Consider the following 17322-nt stretch of genomic DNA (forward strand, 5'->3'; position numbering starts at 1 on the left):
CAAGAATGACTTGCCTTTGGTGAATCCCCGCTGGCTTTTCCCAATCATGTGCTTCATTTGACTTGTGATAGCCCCCAGGAGAATTTGTTCCCCAACTTTCCCAGGGAGTGGAGTAAAACTGACATGCCTGTAATTTCCTGGATCCTCCTTTAAGTCCTTCTTGTAGATGGGGTGACATTAGCCATCTTTCAGTCTTCTGGGATGTCCCCTGGTACCCAACTTCTCCAAGATTATGGAGAGCATCCTTTTAATTACATCAGCCAGATCTCTTAAAACCCTTGGATGTGTAACATCAGGACCCATCAATCTGTAGGGGTCAGGCTCCTGTGATCGTTCACAGACAAGCTCTTCTTTCACTGACAGTGTCTGTCGGTGTTTGTATAAACCTGGATTTTTGTTCCCATATGTCCCAAGGTGAAGACAGAGGTAAAGAATGTGTTGGGAATCTCTGCCTTTTCAGCATTATGGGTGACCAATTCACCTCTGCTGCTTAACAGTGGGCCAGTATTTCCTTCTGTTTGTTGTTTATATACCCAAAGAACCATTTCTTGTGTTTTTTGACCTCTCTGACCAATTTCAATTTGAGCTGAGCTTTTGCTTTTGTAACTGCATCTGCCCACTCTGGCAATGCCCTTGTAGTTCTCCATGGGTTTTTCTTCTCTGGTATGGCTTGTTTGGTTTTGAGCAGACTCAAAAGCTCACATTTAAGCCAAGGGAATCTCTTATTCCACCTACTTTCCTTACTCTTAAAGACCATGAACCGGTTTTGTGCTTCCAGGAGAGCGTCCTAAAAAACTGACAGAACTCAAAAGTTCCTTCATCCTCCATGGAAGCCTCACAGGGAATCTACCTTGGAGCAAGCTAAAACACTTAACTGTATGTTGTTACCTTAGGGGTAAGTTCTGGGTTGCTCTGCATCGTGAGGAAAAAGATGAATTGGTGCATACCATTAAAGGTATAATATTTCCAACAGACTGAAATGTTGAGAAGCACTTATCACAGCTTGAGGAAGGCTTGTGTCACTGAGGGAAGGTATAGGAATATCAATTTTCTATGAACTGCAAAGTAAACATATTTAGAAAATTAATTAAAACTACTTAAAAAACTCTCCATGATCCTCATTCTTCTCCCTAGAGGTTTAACTATAATTTATCTTTAATTCAATATAATCAGATCAAATGCAATCTCTTTCATGAATGCATAAAACCTTGCCCATGTGAACTTATGTTAACTATAAAGCCTATGCTTTCTTTAAACTAGCATGAATAAGGTTTTATATTTTTTCCTTTTCATTTAACGTAACTTGGAACTTTACTAAATGAAGATTAAATACCCCAGTGTTAAATCTTTAGCAAAACTAACTGTCCACATAGGATTTAAATCTGCAGCTCATTTATTTAAAGATTTAAGCATACTTAGAGCTAGTTCACATTGGTTAACATTCAGTAAAAAAAGAGACTGAATTTCACCACAGTTGAAATGGCATAATACAGATTATACCAGAGATGATGCACTTGTTTTGTCTCTCCTTGCTGCCAAGAAGTACCTGTGATTTGGTTTGTGCATTCTCATGAGAATAATCCATGGCCTTATTTTAGGAAGCTAGTTAAGAAAGGCATACTGTACATTGAAGAACTTTATTTTTAAGCAGGCTTTCCTTCTGTAAGATTATCTGTATGTGTTCATTTGTGTGATGAGCTCCATGCAACGTCCCACATGCATTGTGGTTTGCTTGCCAAGGGTACCAGCATCTTCAGCTGACAGCCCTATGCTGAGATACCAGGAAACAGCTGCAGTTGTGCCTCTGAATCTCCTAGCTGGAGACACAGCAAAGTCTTGTGATCTTCCCTTGCCCACTCCAAATGAAAAAGAAGTACTTTTGATGTGTAAGGTATTTGGTTTAAATCCACTATTAAGAAAAATACATCTTATGAAAAAGATTAAATTAGGATTTATGCTAGGCAATAACTTGGAGGATGCCAGTTGTCAAGGAAAAATGTGAAAATGCTTTTGGAAGACCAGCCATAATCACCAGGACTTCAGCAGGAATGCCTGGGTCACGTGGTTCATGCAAGTCACAACAGAAGTTGTAGCCTTAAAAAAATGAAAGAGGAAATAGGCCACCACAGGCTGAAATAATCCATCAACATTCAGCTTTTACCACGGGACTGAAATTTTAATAGGAGGCAAGACCTTAACCTAGTTCTGAGAGGAACTTAAGACACAATAGTAAAGGTACTGAGAAGAACTCCACACATGCGATCAAGGCCAAAATGTCTCTTAACAAATCAACTTTCATTTCAGAAGGTCATTCAGAATAACTGAAAGTCTATTCTTAGATGAAACCAAAGTTTTGGTGGACCACAAAAAAGTTTATCCTCTTCTGTGTAAGTATATCTCAGTGCATTTTATGAGTTTTTAATTACTGAAGTTATACTAATAATCATGATGTTTTTTACCTGGAATGCACAAATATCTTCTAATTTATTTTTAAAAGCCATTTAGAATCTAGTGATGAGGTGGGGGAAGATTAAGTCATTGTGAGCTAAAGTAGATTTGAGAGCCAGGGCAGAATCCTATCATTCTGTGTTATTAAGAATGGGTGCTGTTTGCACCAGAACCATCTTTGCCAAGGTGGACCTAAATGTCACTGCAGTTATGCCATGCCTTGTCAGCTGAACTTCAGACGAGATAACCACAAGCAGAGCTGTGTGTCTGGCAGGTATCATAAAGACAGACTGAACTTGGTCCAACAAGACTTTCTGTCCTCTCCAAAGTTCTGAGGTAAAAAGCTTGGATGAGAAAATGGAAAAATGCCTGGACTTGACTTTGCCACATACCGACTGGAGCAAGGTAAAATGTGTTCTCTGATTCCTGGGTTAACTGCTGAGAGTAGAAGATCCCTCCTCCTCACTTTAATGCTGCATAGTTTGTCCTGGAGCCAGGGTCTTTAATCAGAGGAATTACGTTAAATAGGAATGTGCAAAGTTGATTTCTCTGTCTATTACTCATGTCACCTCTTCAGTGCCTCAGGCTCTTATTTTCACTGTTTCTTTTAATGTAATCATATGAGGGGCATTTTTAGACTGGCATTTGTACCTCATCACTTAGCAGATGTGCTTAGTGATAACTCAGCCAGCAGAGTACTCATGTGTCACCCTTGTATGGTGCATGAACCTGTGAGTCACACTGGAAATGGCTTCAAAGAGGAAAAATGAAGGAGACAGGAACAGACCACTGGAGGATATCATGTATGATCCTAATTTAGCTTGCTGTTTAGATGCAAGGATAGAGCTTGCTTGCTCTCTTATCATTGCAGAATAAGACAATAATGACTTATTTGGCATGGTACTCAGAGCCACAAGGAGTAACTCCCTGAGATATCCCTTTTCCTTACAGCCCCAAAAATACATACTACTTCTTCAGAACATGTAAATTCAGCTGCTGGATGATACACATTTTTAAACCAAATGGAACTGAAGGCACTCTGCTTAAATGAGCCCAATGGGACAAGAGATAGAGCTTCAATGGCGCCACAAAGCCACAGCAGGTTAATTAGTAAGGCAGTTTTGAATTAGAAAATTAAAGCTTCAAGGCTTAAAGATAAAATAAACAAACAAGACCAACAATCTCTTTAAAGAAAAAAAAAAAAAAGAAAGAAGTACACTAGAAAGTTTTTTTCATTTTGGTGTATGTGTTTTAACAATACCAGAAGCTGTCCATGACACAATATGAAACAAAAAATTTACACTCATTTAGGGTCAGCAAGGTATTTATCAGGAACTGAGGAATTTTGGGTCTAAACTCTTTGCCCACAAGAAATAGTGGGTAGAAGTTTCTGTGCTTTCACTGATAACAAGTAAGGCCAAACTCAATTCTTGGGTTTCCAATTCTTGACAGGGGTGTATTAATAATGCTTGTGTCCTTGATGTAGATGTTTTAGTTCTATAAATTAGGGTTCATCAGCGCTGAATGTTTAACATGACATCAGCTTTAACAACATGTAGCCATAGTTAAGGAAAGAAAAATTTACATCAGTGAGCACTAATTTGTGTTTTCAGTTTTTGACTGCAGCAAAATATTTCATTTGAACCCTGTTAGTGAATTTGGGAAAATAAATACAGCACATTCTTATCTTAGGCTGCAATGCAAGATGTAACCAAAAGTAGGTATTCTGTTACCATCTGTTGAAACCATGGGGGGCAGTGTTCTTTATCTCTTCCATGACCCATCCCTCATAACCCGGAGATGGCAGTTGTTAAAGCAGGTGGGGCAGTGTTCTTTATCTCTTCCATGACCCATCCTCCCTTCAGGGGGATATTTTCTGTTAATGGGCCATTGAGTCTCACTGCATGAGACTCATGTGAGCATGTGAGATGCTCACAATGGGATGATGCACCCAGGGGGAGGAGCCAAGCATTCCTACCTGGATATAATTTGAGACTTGGAACACCACAGGAAGCCTTTCTCCACTGGATCCCAGAGGAGAGACCAGACCCTTCTACACCACCACTGGACCTTCAGAGGAAAACTACACCCTTCTACAGGATCACTGCTTCAACAGAACCACATCTGTCCAGGAGGACTGCAGCCACCATTTAATTGGACTGCTACCAACACCCTGAACAACAGAGTGTCAGGTTGTATTCTGACTTGTCAGTGTAGTTTTTTTTTGTACTACTGCATTTTTATTTTAATTTTCCTAATAAAGAAGTGCTATTACTATTCCCATATCTTTGCCTGAGAGCCCCTTGATTTCAAAATCATAATTTGAGGAGGGGTGTGTGTGTGTTTACATTGTTTCCATTTCAAGGGAGCCTCCTGCCTTCCTTAGCAGACACCTATCTTTTCAAATCAAGACAATTCTATTGTAGGGGAAGTAATTTGCTTAGGATATTAAACATAGGATATTATATTTATATTGTAGTGCTTTCCTAAGGCACATTCAGGACCATGGCCTGGTTGTGCCAGTTTTCACACACAAAAGTTGTTCCCGTTTACTATTTGAACCTTCAATTTTGCAAGTGGCACCATTCACATTTAAAAAGAAAACACAAAGGTTCACAAAAGAACCTTTTCACACAAAATCTATTTGAATATATTTTAATGTTTAATTAAATATCATAGTAGGTAAGGACACAATTACAAAGCCAAGTAGATGCAAAAGGATCAATCCTTTTATCCCTAAATAGGATTTCAGAGGAAATGTCCTCCGTTGGCCAGTCAAGATTTAACAGGATCAGTATTCATCCCCATTTATTTCTACTACTTCACAGCTCATTGTAAGAGTTTTTGTAAATCAGCATGCATGGATAGAAAACACCATCATCCAAACCAAAATGCATTTATACAAAAATATTTTCTTCCATTTCCCACTGCCAAGAGCATCTCACACCAGGTAGAAAACTATGTTCGAAACAAAGGGAAACGTATTTCTAAATATTAGATGAACTAGTACACCAAGGTAGATCCTGATGGCTGTGTGTTCATGCAGTCCTCAATGTACAAAACATGATCTTGCTGACCCTTTGAACTGGCTCGTTACCAGAAGGAGGACAAGCTTTTGGAATTAAAAAATAAGTTCTATAATAATGATTTTGCTCCCAGCTATGTATTAACTGGCCAACAGGAGCTAACTACAATGTATATGATATATAGTCTGCTGTTCAGAATAAAATCAACCTAGGAAAGTTGGAATCATGTTTGTAAACTTAACAAGCATTTGATGCTGACAATCATGTACAATTTTATTACTTTAAACAGGTTGAAAACGTTAAATGATAAAAGTGATATTTATGTGAGGATTTTTCTGTATGTCTAAAAAGCTTTTTGGAACAACCAACACTTCCATTCCTTTAACTAAGGTAATTAAAACCACAGACTTTGTGTCAGATGCTGGACTATGTTTATTTTCTGACTTCTCATCTGGTGCTTGTGGCAGCAAAAATCACACTCCATTACAGGATGCATTGTAAACCTCTCCAGATGAAGCCTGACAAGCTGTTTTGTGACAGCCACCCTTGGTGTGATTGAGATGTCTGTATGCCCAACATTAAGCTACTTAGCCTTATAAGCCACAGCTTTTCCAGCCCCAAAGCCACAAATCCCTATCACTTTGTTTCACACCCTTTCTTCCTTTATTGTCTCCAACAGTGGTGAAAACAGCAAGTTACAGCTGAGACCCTGTGTGGATTTTTGAGGGACCATTAATCACCTTGTTCCAGATTATAACATGAAGTCTTAATCACCATTTCCAAAAGTACTGAAGCAAAGCACTAAATTTATTCTGGATGAGTTGGATTTTTCTGACTGTAAGAGTGAGCAAACCTGTTGGAATGGCAGTCTTCAGTTCTCACTTCTTCCTTCCTGAGTATGACTTAAATAGGAAATTCTGCTGTAGTACAAAATAGACTTCTGTGAAGTCAGACTAATTACATGCTCCTGTGCTATTACAAAAGTGCAAGCAATTCTGTTGGCTATCACAAATACAAAAGGTTCAGATTATTTGGAAGGGGCAATCTGACATTGCCATGGAGTAATTAGTTTATAGTTAGCAGATGCTGATGGCACTTTTCAACATTCCTCCTCTTCAAAGCAAAATAAAGGATAACTCCTGTGTATTAACTCCATAAAGAAACAGTGGAACACCTGCAGTTACCTCTGTGGAATACTTATAATTCCACTTTACTTGTCACTTTCCAAGAGATTTTCTTCATTTACAGCTGTTTACTAGGTCAGACTGAAATACATTGATAATTTTTCCATTCTATAGGCAAGGAGGTTGTGCAAATCAATCCTAGATCTGTTGGGGTAACATGGCAACAGAAGTAGTGGCAAAAGATATAAAGTCTTGACAACCTCATGTGGAAGCTGGAAATAATTGGGCTATTAAGGGATGGCAACCCCAACCAACCATTTTGATTTGTGGAACACAATTCTTTGCCTGTGACATATTCCCAGTCAAAAGGATAAAGAATTACAGCTTCTTTGGGCAAACTTAAATCACTGGCCTATTTTTTAAAATTATTGTACCTAACTGGAAAGAATTAACTGTGAGGTTTAAAATCAACCACTCAATTTTCTTCCTTGCATTTTGAATTTTTAGCCTCCCTAAGGACTTAATAATTACTTTTATGAGAAACAGTACATCTGAAGAAATTCAGAAGTCTATTACACTGATCTCTGATGGGGTCTTCTGTGAGGATGAGAAAAAGACATAATGTTTATTTTATTTGGTTATTTTTAGTTTTCAGAAGCTTTTCCCATAAAATTGGATAAGAGAGGTAACAAAACTGGGATTTAGGTGAATCTGAAATGTCTCAGATTGGTAGAAAGCTCCTTGGGATGGACTGACAAAGAAAAAAACCAGCAGAATGAGAAAGCCAGAGTAGAGGAGCAGGATCCCTTTTTTCCAAAGAGCTTTTTCCTGAAGACTCTGGTATCCTATAAGCATTTCAGCTCAGAAAGGAATTATTAAGAAACAACTTCCAAAACTGGATAAGAATTAGACAAATTATTGAAGTTAAACCATTAAGCCACAGTAGTAAAATTTAGACATTATCTTACAGACATAACAGCAACAATGAGTTGCGGGATGGATATTCTGCTCTGGAGACTGGGGAAAAAAACCCAACAAAACCCCATAAAAAGGAAAGAATTCTCCTTTAACTTGTGCCTGGTATGTTCAATGTCAGGTTTCCTGCACAGAGAGAAATAAAATTAAGTACCCTGCATACAAAGGATTTCTACAAGTGCATGTTAACAAAGATGACATTCTTCTGCTAAGACCACAAAATCCTTTCAGGTTCTGTAGGAAAGTCAAAGAGATTTGGTTAATTCTTCCCTTTTTCTCTTATATTCCTTATACATTTCTTAACTGGTGTTAACATTTCCCCCCCCCCCTCCTATTTAAAATAAGGGTTACCAATGTTGCCCTTTTGAAGTCAAGAGGTGTCCCCGGTGTATTTTGAGCACTTGCTGCCTGTGCCTCGTTCCATCCGGGCGGCAGAATTCCCCTTTCGCACACACGCTTTGCCCTTTAGGTGCTTAATTATTACCAAGTGCCTCACCTGCCGCCTCAGCCTCCCCGGATAAAAGGCAGTGTCACGCTGCTCCCTCCCACCTGTCTCTTTACCTTGCGCGGGCTGTCTCACTTTATTCCCGGCCTTCAAAGGCGCGGCACACCTGTCTGAGGGAGCTCCGAGCGCCTCCCTGCCCCACCTGCGCTCCGAGCCGCGGCTCGTTAGTCCCTGTCCTCGCACCGTCCGGGGGTCGGGGCTGCGCTCTGGTTCCCGGACGGGCCGTGCCCGAGGCGTGAGGCCGAGACCGAGCCTGGTCCCGCTCCCGGCCCGGTCCGGTCCCGCCCGGGGCCGCAGCCAGCCCCGTTCGAACGGCCGCCGCCAGCCCCGCGCCTGCGCGCTGCGCGCCCCGCCGGAGCCCAGGGCGAGGCGAGGCGGCTTGGGGAGACCAGCGAACTACGCGCCCCGTCATGCTCCGCGCGGCCAGCTCCCCACGGCCGGAGCGAGCGGGCCGCTCGCAGAGCACGCCGGGAGTTGTAGTCCTCCGGCGCGGGGTATTGTCTCTCCCCTTTCTCTGTCCGGGAACCCGACCGCCACCCCGCCGGGCGAGCGCGGTGACTGACAGCGCCGGGCAGCCAGTGGCCGCAGCGCCGTGCGGCCGAGCCCGGCGCCGTCTCCCCGGTGACCGGGGCAGCCGCTGCCTCGGCGGAGTAGCCGGAGTCCCGGGGGACAGAGGTGAGTGGGTCTGAGCGGGGCAGCGCCCACCGCAGCCCGCCCGGCTCTCCCATCCCCCTCGCCGCCGAGCGCCCGGCCCGGGACCCCGCTGGGATGCGGCGGGAGGAGCGGGGACGGCAGATGGACGGCGGGAGGGGGGCGAGGGGGGGAGGGGAGCGTGGCGGCGGGGGCTGAGGGGAGGGAGGGGACAGACGGGAGCTCCTGGCCGCCCCTGTGCGCGCCCCTCGGGCTGCGGCGCTGCCCGCGACCCCCGGCGCACAGCGCGGAGGGGGCGGCGGGTCCGCCCGCGGCGGGGGGGTCGCGGGAGCTCCGCGCCCTCCCGTCTTTTACCGCTTGATTTTTCAAATCGTCCCTGCGGGCTCAGGTGCCGCTTCTCCCCTCCCCGCAGCTCCACCCCCCGGGAAGCGGCTGCCCCGGGAGCCGGGCAGTTAATGGTTAACCCCGCGGGGCGCTGCTCTAGCCGCGGACCCTCCGCTCCGCCGCCCCCCGGGTGGCCCCCGGTCCCCACGGGATGTCCCCGCACCCGCCGAGGGCAGCGCCGGGAGCTTCCCCCAGAGCGGGGCTGTAGAGCGGGTGTGCAGAGCTGCAACCGTGCCCCTCCCGCTGCCCCGCAGAGCGCCCCGCGCCCGTCCCCGCGCCCGTCCCCGCGCCCGTCCCCGCGCCCGTCCCCGCGCCCGTCCCCGCGCCCGTCCCCGCGCCCGTCCCCGCGCCCGTCCCCGCGCCCGTCCCGCCTGTCCCCGAGCCCATCCCGCCTGGCTGTCGCTGCTGCCGCCCCTCTGCAAGGCGTCCCAACAGATCTGGAACGAGTTTACAAGAAAAGAAAGAGAGAAAAATGCATAACTGCCAACAAAACCTTTCCACCTTCTTAAATACAGCAAATAAATTAGTCTGAATTGTAGGCGCATGACTGTCTGTGCAATAGCTTTAGAAAACTTTGTCTTTAGTCGCATGCGTCGTATCAGACAAAACAGCAAATATCCTGTTTGTGTTCCTTACACCTCGTACTCTGTCTTCAGTGGGAGAAGAGTTACTACTAACAGCGACTTTTTAGCTTGCTGTTACTAATTACAGTCAGTAGTTTTGAATGAGCATACTAGGTAGACCTAAAGGAAACATAATGGTCTGTCTTGCCAATTGTGAAATGCTGATGAGTTTTTTTTTTTTTTTTTGTTAAAACATTGTCATGCCCAAGTTCTCAAACAACTGGTAGTTGTCTTCTACAGGTTGTGCTGTTACATTTCTTGTGTAACTTGTCTATAAACATGTACCACATTTGAATAGTTAGTGGAATTCAAATATTATAGCTTCATTTGAGCTTTGTGGGGACTTGGCATCAGTTCTGCCTCAACAACTGGCATCCCAGAAGAGTCTTTTGCATTACTTCAAGACCTGTGTGAGGGATGAGGGAACAGTCTCCTCTGTGCACTTCCACTTTGCATACTTTATTCTCTTACAGTCCCACTATTGAAAAACAAAATGAAGCCAGACAGTGTCTCTGCACATTTACATGAATCCTGTGGTGCTGAGTACCAGCTCATTTCCAGGGGCTTTTTGGGAGATGGTGGTGGTCAGTCCTGTACTCCTGACCTTCACGGGCTCCCTCGCTGCCCTCTGTAACTGTAAAGTTACAATTTAACACAGACTGTAGCAGGAGTGTGCCTCCTGTTTCTGTTCTTTTTGTTGCTATGAGATAACAAGAGCAGAAGCAGGAAACAAACTACCTCTCTCCCCTGAAGGTAAGCAAATGCATGTTGTTTTCTTTGGAGCAGAGGGTTTGAAAATGACATGAAAAGCTAGCATGGATATGTAAAAGCATTTCATACAGAAATGCAGTGTTTGTGGGACACAGTACAACTCAACTGTAACTGGTATTTTTGGTGGTTTATACCCCACAAATAATTGATTCAAATTGTAGACCAGAATGTATGCTGGCAGAAAACTTGTATGTTTTGTTTTATTTTGCAGTTCTGTGTCAAAGCTGATGTGTATGGACAAATTATTTCACATACTTGGACATGTGTACATATTAGTGTTTTTGCCTGAAATGTTCTGTGAAATATTTTGTAGTTAAAAAGCTACAAAGCTTTATATCAGTGCAAGTGAAGTGGTGTTTTTGTTTCACTGGATATGCTACACATTTTGTAATTTATTTACAGGAAAAGGATATTCAGACATGATTACTTTGGGACTGTGGAAGTTTGTGACACTTCTGTTCCCTATCTCTTCAGCTCCAGGTTTCAAATCCACAAAGAAATTAGGGGAAAAGTTAGCAATTAGATAACTTGATAATTTAGTTTTGAACTAGTCTGTTAACAGTTTGACAATCAACTAATACCTGCTTATGAGAAAGACTATTTTTATAATTTTTCTATTTGGCTGCCATGACATTATTGCAGTAAAACATATTTGGGTGCTGAGGGTTCTTGCAGAAGAGATACTTGTCCCTTGTCTTGAGGTTTCCTAGATAAATTTAATGATCTGTTTTTTGTCCTGGGTATAATTAGCATAAAAATTGCACAGTAATATTCAGGTACTGAGGGAGGGAAGAAGTGATCTAGTGAAGTAATACAGTTTTTCTTTGGTTTTTTTTTTGTTTGTTTTGGGTTTTTTAGTGTATAGACACATTAATAGCAAAAACTCTTTAATGTTGAATTAGGTCCTAACTTTGCATCTACAAAATTTCACAAATCTATTAATAGCTGAAGGTCTTCACACCTCTGGAACATCATTATTAGAGAGAAATAACACGTTAGCAGCTTGCTGTTTTGTTTTTATATTGTCTGGTTTTTGAATGACATTTCATTATCAGTGGTTATCATCTACAGTAAGTGCTTGATGTGTAAGGGTCATGGGTTAGGAAGGCAAGTATGTAAATTGACTTGTGAACAGACTTAAAAGGAAAAGCACTCTTAGCAAATGCAGAATTGTGAGGTAAGACAGCATTGGGGTTTATCTCTTCCCAAGAGCAGCCTAACTACATTTTCATTGTGTGTTTTTTATAGTGGCATTTAGGATATTATTTTATAAATTAGAGAAATATCTGTGAAAAATGTGTTTTTTCTTATAATCCGCTTCAACATTACAATATTGAATCTTAAGTTTTTTAGTAATATCTGCTCTTTATTTTTAAAAGGAGATTATATATAATCTCATACTCTCTTAATTGCTTCCTCTTGCAAGCTAGTAGCACAATTTTAGGAGGGAGATGCTATTGAGCTTTATGGTGACCAGGTTAACAGCACAGATTCAGAGGGTACCCAGGGATCACATTAGGCTGCTCTCCAGACAACTGAGAACAGAGATATTCACTATAAGGCAAATTAGAACATGTATATATTCATGCTCCTAGATAGAAGCTTTTTATTTACTGTTGGGAATTTGTTGGTTCTATTTTTTTTTTTTTTTGAGAATTATATCTTGAAATATTTAATGATTATTCTCAAAAAGTACTAGACCTAATTAGAGATAGCTGAATGCACAGTGACCTCTTGGTTCCCAAGTTTAGCCCCATCAGGAAAGGGTCAAACTGCATTTAAAATATGAGATTGGATGCAAGTTGATGAGGCTTTCTTATAGCAGCATAAGACTTAAGTTTGGTTAAATGTTTGCAAAGCACTTCCTATGTTATGATTTCCATTTAAAGGTTAAGTGGGAAATTTCATTACTTCTTAAAGTCAAGGTGTTTTGGTTTTTTTGTCTCAAATTATAGGAAAAGTATTGTTAATGAAGCTGGATAATTGCTATATTAAAACAATTTAAAAAAACCATACTACACTGAATAGTCACAGCTGCACCATGGAGACATAAAAAAACCTGATGTCCCTTTGTTAAAAAAAAAATAAAAACTAAACCCCCCAAAAGTAAAGCCAACTGGATGTCTTCTGGCATCTTGAAATCTGTCCTATTTTGGGTTTGGAATGGTCCTGTGGGGATTACAGCCTTCAGTTGAGTATTTAGCAGAAACTTTGAACAACAGCGGTGTTTTCTTCAATTTGGTAACCAAGGAGCTTGTATGTAAAAGGAGTATAAGTAATACTAAATAAGTAGTTAAGACTATCATCCTAAATTGTATTTTAGTTTTGGTTTGATTTTTAATTGGTAAAACTTTTGAGGAAATTGCCTTGTTTGTTCTAACCCAGGGAGGAATATTGTGAAATTAGTGTGCTGTGGATTTTATCACATTCTGAGTGTGGGTTCTTTTGTTCTTTCTGTAGCTGAGAGCAATGTCAGTAGGATTTCTTGGTCATTTTTTGTCCATGCAAGTAGTGGGTGGGACACCATTATTTTAGCACTTTAGATACAATAAAAGCATGTGTTGTCTCTGTGTGTATGTGTATTTATATCTTGATGTGAATGTATTTATCTAAAATGTTGCCTGCATTTTGCCCACATATGCAAGATACTCTCTTTCAAGTACTTTATACTCTTTAAGAATGTTACAATGTGAGTGAGTTAAGAATAAGCCTGCGGCCCAACTCAGAGCGATTATTGTCAGTTTAGTTCTCTCTTGCTCAGATGGAGTTTATTGCAATTTTGTGTAGCTGTAGTCCCATGGTTATTTCTGTCAGTCATGCTCCAGACCTGTGGAAGTGAGGGTTCATATTGTTTAACTTCTGAAACTATCTCCTTGCTGCACAAGTTGTCATTTCTTTTTTTCTTTTTTCTTTGTGTTAGTCATTTGCATGCATTTTAACCTGCTTAGTGTAGGAAACCTCTGTAAAACAATGGAATTTGCCCAAGACATCCAGACTTAAGTGCTGACACCAAAATTTAGTGAAATATTCTACTTCTTGCTGTTCATACAAAGCTACTATATGTTAATTGTAAAGTCACGACAAGATCAATTATGGCAGCGTGTGTCTTTTTCACTCCTTTTTGGGTTTTTTGTGTGTTTTTTTGAGTGTTTAAGCTAAACTAAAACACATGGATGTTGGAATGATGTCTGAAATGCATTTTTACAGTGTTTGCTAGCTGACAAATTGTTTTGAGTAGATTAATTGATGTGTGTAACAGTAAATGTGATCTGGTCTGATACATGACTGAATGCCCACTTGTCATTGCATATGTGAGTGAAACGTATGTAAGGAAGTTGAAGTCTGAGATACTTTAAGCTGCCTTTACAGTCAGTGGAGAGATACAGGCAACTCTAGGGGTAATTAATGTCTTTTATGTGATACATGTGGTGCCTGTTTCTGTACAATGAGTATAAAGGGGGTGAGGTGTAGATGAGTGGATGAGCATGAGTACTCATTTTTGTTTTGCTGGGAAAGGATGTATGAGCTTAAATAAAGATTTTCTCTATGCTGTAAAACACAGTGATGGTACAATGGTGCAGTAAGCCAGAAAGGTAACTGAATAGTAGGCAATGTGGGGGAGCTGGGGAAGACATGCTTAGTATAAAAAACACTGACTGTACATCAAAAGACTTGGATCCTGTTCTTTGCCATTCTGTCATGTTGTCTTTTTGGACAGCCACATTTATTTGCATTTGAGAAAGCAACTCCTTTCTCGTCACTAAAATTAACACTCTGGTACCTGTTCTTTTCAAACTGTTTTGAGTGTTTCCTTAATTCTCTGGCAACAGTTTTTGGTAGAGTTCACTAGCAACTTTTTCTCACCAGTAAAGGGAATACTGGGTGCTAAACCACCTGAAATATGATGAGAATTAAGATGTCCTTTCTTTCTTTCTTTAGATCTTCATCAGATGGAATGATACTCCTGAAACATGACAAAAAAGTGGACTAAATGAAAGTTTTCCTATTTTAGGGAAAAAACTCCAAAATGTACAGAGCAGGAGAAACAGTCAAACGTCGACTCAACATGCATGCTCCTCTACGGATAAGAAGCGTGGAAGTTGCTCGAGGAAGAGCAGGTTATGGGTTTACCCTTTCTGGACAAGCTCCTTGTGTTCTTAGTTGTGTGATGAAAGGAAGCCCTGCAGATTATGTTGGGCTTAAAGCAGGAGATCAGATATTTGCTGTTAATGAAATCAATGTGAAAAAAGCCTCTCACGAAGATGTGGTGAAACTTATAGGAAAATGTTCTGGAGTCCTGCACATGGTCATTGCTGAAGGGATTAGTCATGTGGATTCATGTTCAAGTGATGAAGAAGTTGGTTTTTATGATGGGAAGGGGTGGCTGAAACCCAAACCTGACTCTAAAGCTCTGGGTATAAACAGAGCAGAGAAAGTTGTTGAAGAAATGCAGTCTGGTGGCATTTTTAACATGATCTTTGAGAATCCTGCTCTTTGTGCTGGTAACTCAGATAATTCTGCACCAAAGCAAAGATCATTTTCAGTTTCTGCTGCTATGAAATTTGAAACTGGCAATGAAAGTGTAAGCAATCCAAACCTACTGTCAAAGGAAGATATAGCCAAAGTTCTGAATGATGATTCAGTTTTTAGAATTGGACTGGAGAGTGCGGAAGACTTTGGATTAGATGCAAGCATTTTGAATGTTGCCATGATTGTAGGTTACTTAGGCTCCATTGAACTTCCTTCAACAACTGCAAATTTGGAAACTGAGAGTTTGCAGGCCATTCGTGGGTGCATGAGGCGTCTGCGGGCAGAGCAAAAAATCCATTCCCTGGTGATGATGAAGATAATGCATGACTGTATTCAGCTCTGCAGTGACAAATCGGGTGTTGTGGCAGAATATCCTGCAGAGAAACTGGCATTCAGCGCTGTTTGCCCGGATGATAGAAGATTCTTTGGACTAGTTACAATGCAGACAAATGATGATGCAAGCTTGGCTCAGGAAGATGAAGGGGTCCTGAGGACATCTTGCCATGTTTTTATGGTGGATCCTGAATTATTTCATCATAAAATTCACCAGGGTATAGCAAGACGTTTTGGACTGGAATGTACAGCGGATCCAGATACAAATGGCTGTCTGGAGTTTCCAACATCATCTCTACCTGTCCTGCAGTTTATTTCTGTCCTGTACAGGGATATGGGGGAATTGATCGAGGGAATGCGTGCGAGGGCTTTCCTTGATGGTGATGCAGATGCTCATCAGAATAACAGTACGAGCAGTAACAGTGATAGTGGAATTGGAAATTTCAATCAAGAAGAAAAGAATAATAGAGTTCTGGTGGTTGATTTAGGGACCAATCCAAGTAAACACATTCCCAGCAGCATATGGGAAAATCCAGTAGGAAGGGGACAAAATCAGCCTGCTTCCCATTGGAATGGCTTCTGTCATGAACAAGAGGGAAACATCCCTTTAGAAGTAATTCAGAATGATAAATCCCAAAACGTAAGCAAACACTTGAGCCCTTCTGCTCGTATTGAAGTTCCATTGGTTTCCTCCCGAAATTCAGTACCTCCATCAAAGAAAAACGCTGCAGGCATGGGCAATCAGAGGTGGCTGCCTGTGCATGTTTTACAGGAGTGGCAGCATGGAAATGCCAGTGACCAAGAGTCGTACACTGACTCCACGGATGGCTGGTCGAGTGTCAACTGTGGGACCCTTCCCCCACCAATGAGTAAGATTCCAGCTGACAGATACAGAGTCGATGGCAGCTTTGGTCAGCCTCAGCTAAAATCTCACAAAAGTGAATGGTCCAAGAAGATGTTCTGCATTCAGAACAAATTTGGCCCTCCACACAGTATCAGGAAATCTAAAGAAGATAAGAAGGTAAGAATATGTTGGTGTTGGTTCTTAACAGTATCAAAAAAACCCACACCCAAACCCATCTGCCTATAGTACTTTTACACAGTAGTATTTGCATATTAAAATTTAAACGTGTATTATAATAATATAATATATAATAGAGAATTAATAATATGTAATAATACAATTAATGTGTATTATAATTATATATTACAAAATTTCAGATGAAGAAAATAATACGTTTCTCTCTCGTCTGCAGAGGCATTGCATGTTCCTCTTTAATTGAGTGCAGCTCTGGAGTTTTACTTCTGCTGGAAGTGTTGTCTGTTACAGCTTTCTCACTTTTCTTCTTGTCTCTTCATTGTTTCCAAATGTTTCAGTGGCACAGAAATGAAAAGGAGGCATGGCATTTTAGCAACTTCAGTTTCTTCTGACCTTCAGCTGCAAAAGAATGGAAACAGTCTGCATCTTTAGTCTGGTTCCTTTTTGTAGAAGGCTGACTTGCAAATGTTGTTATTTTAGTGGCCTCTATTTTTATAGAGATGTAGTCTAATTATTAGTCAAAAACATGGATTATGCACTTTTAACTGAATAAGACTGTTTTATTACAAAACTTCAGCAAAACTCTCAACACAACTAGCATTAAAAACTGACATGAAAACCTGGTAGTGGTAGGTCACAAATCTAACATGTTGCCAGCAAGCCTGTAATTCAAATTTTATTCCAAACTACTGTTTCCTCTTGTTTTGTCTACTATTAGACAAAATGAGGAGACCTAAAAAAACAAAAAAAGGTGTGGGAAGAGTATTCAGCATGATTACATATCCTTTGTGGCACACATATTTTGCTGTTGAAGGAACTAATCTCAGGGGAGTCTGTTGTTGATAACTGGAATTCTAGAAAGTGGAGGCCATTGTTCTGATACTGAAAGGATCAGGAGCAGTTTTGTATCTCA

At 41.4% G+C, this 17322-nt stretch overlaps 1 protein-coding gene and 1 long non-coding RNA gene across 6 annotated transcripts in view; one reads left to right on the forward strand and one right to left on the reverse strand.

The window, feature by feature from the left end:
• The window catches only part of LOC111928235 (uncharacterized), a 29380-nt gene extending 21166 nt beyond the window's left edge, over nt 1–8214 (reverse strand). Inside the window, exons 1-2 of one of the 2 annotated variants that reach the window (XR_015286914.1) lie at nt 8135–8214; nt 889–1058 (exon numbers count right to left, since the gene is read on the reverse strand). This is a non-coding gene — a long non-coding RNA (uncharacterized LOC111928235). Of the gene's footprint in view, nt 1–888; nt 1932–8134 lie in introns of those variants that run through there. The other variant, XR_015286913.1, reaches the window with a different exon arrangement.
• A 114-nt stretch (nt 8215–8328) lies between these two features.
• RGS12 (regulator of G protein signaling 12) overlaps nt 8329–17322 on the forward strand; it is an 85291-nt gene continuing 76297 nt past the window's right edge. For 3 of the 4 annotated variants that reach the window (XM_086889508.1, XM_086889510.1, XM_086889511.1), the window contains exons 1-2: nt 8329–8753; nt 14447–16391. In XM_086889508.1, the coding sequence (XP_086745634.1) occupies nt 14535–16391 (1857 nt within the window). In that variant the 5' untranslated portion in view covers nt 8329–8753; nt 14447–14534. The remainder of the gene's footprint in view (nt 8754–14446; nt 16392–17322) is intronic. The other variant, XM_086889509.1, reaches the window with a different exon arrangement.

This window comes from Cyanistes caeruleus, chromosome 5 (assembly GCF_971803275.1).
Source record: "Cyanistes caeruleus chromosome 5, bCyaCae1.hap1.1, whole genome shotgun sequence".
Classification (NCBI taxonomy): Eukaryota; Metazoa; Chordata; class Aves; order Passeriformes; family Paridae; genus Cyanistes; species Cyanistes caeruleus.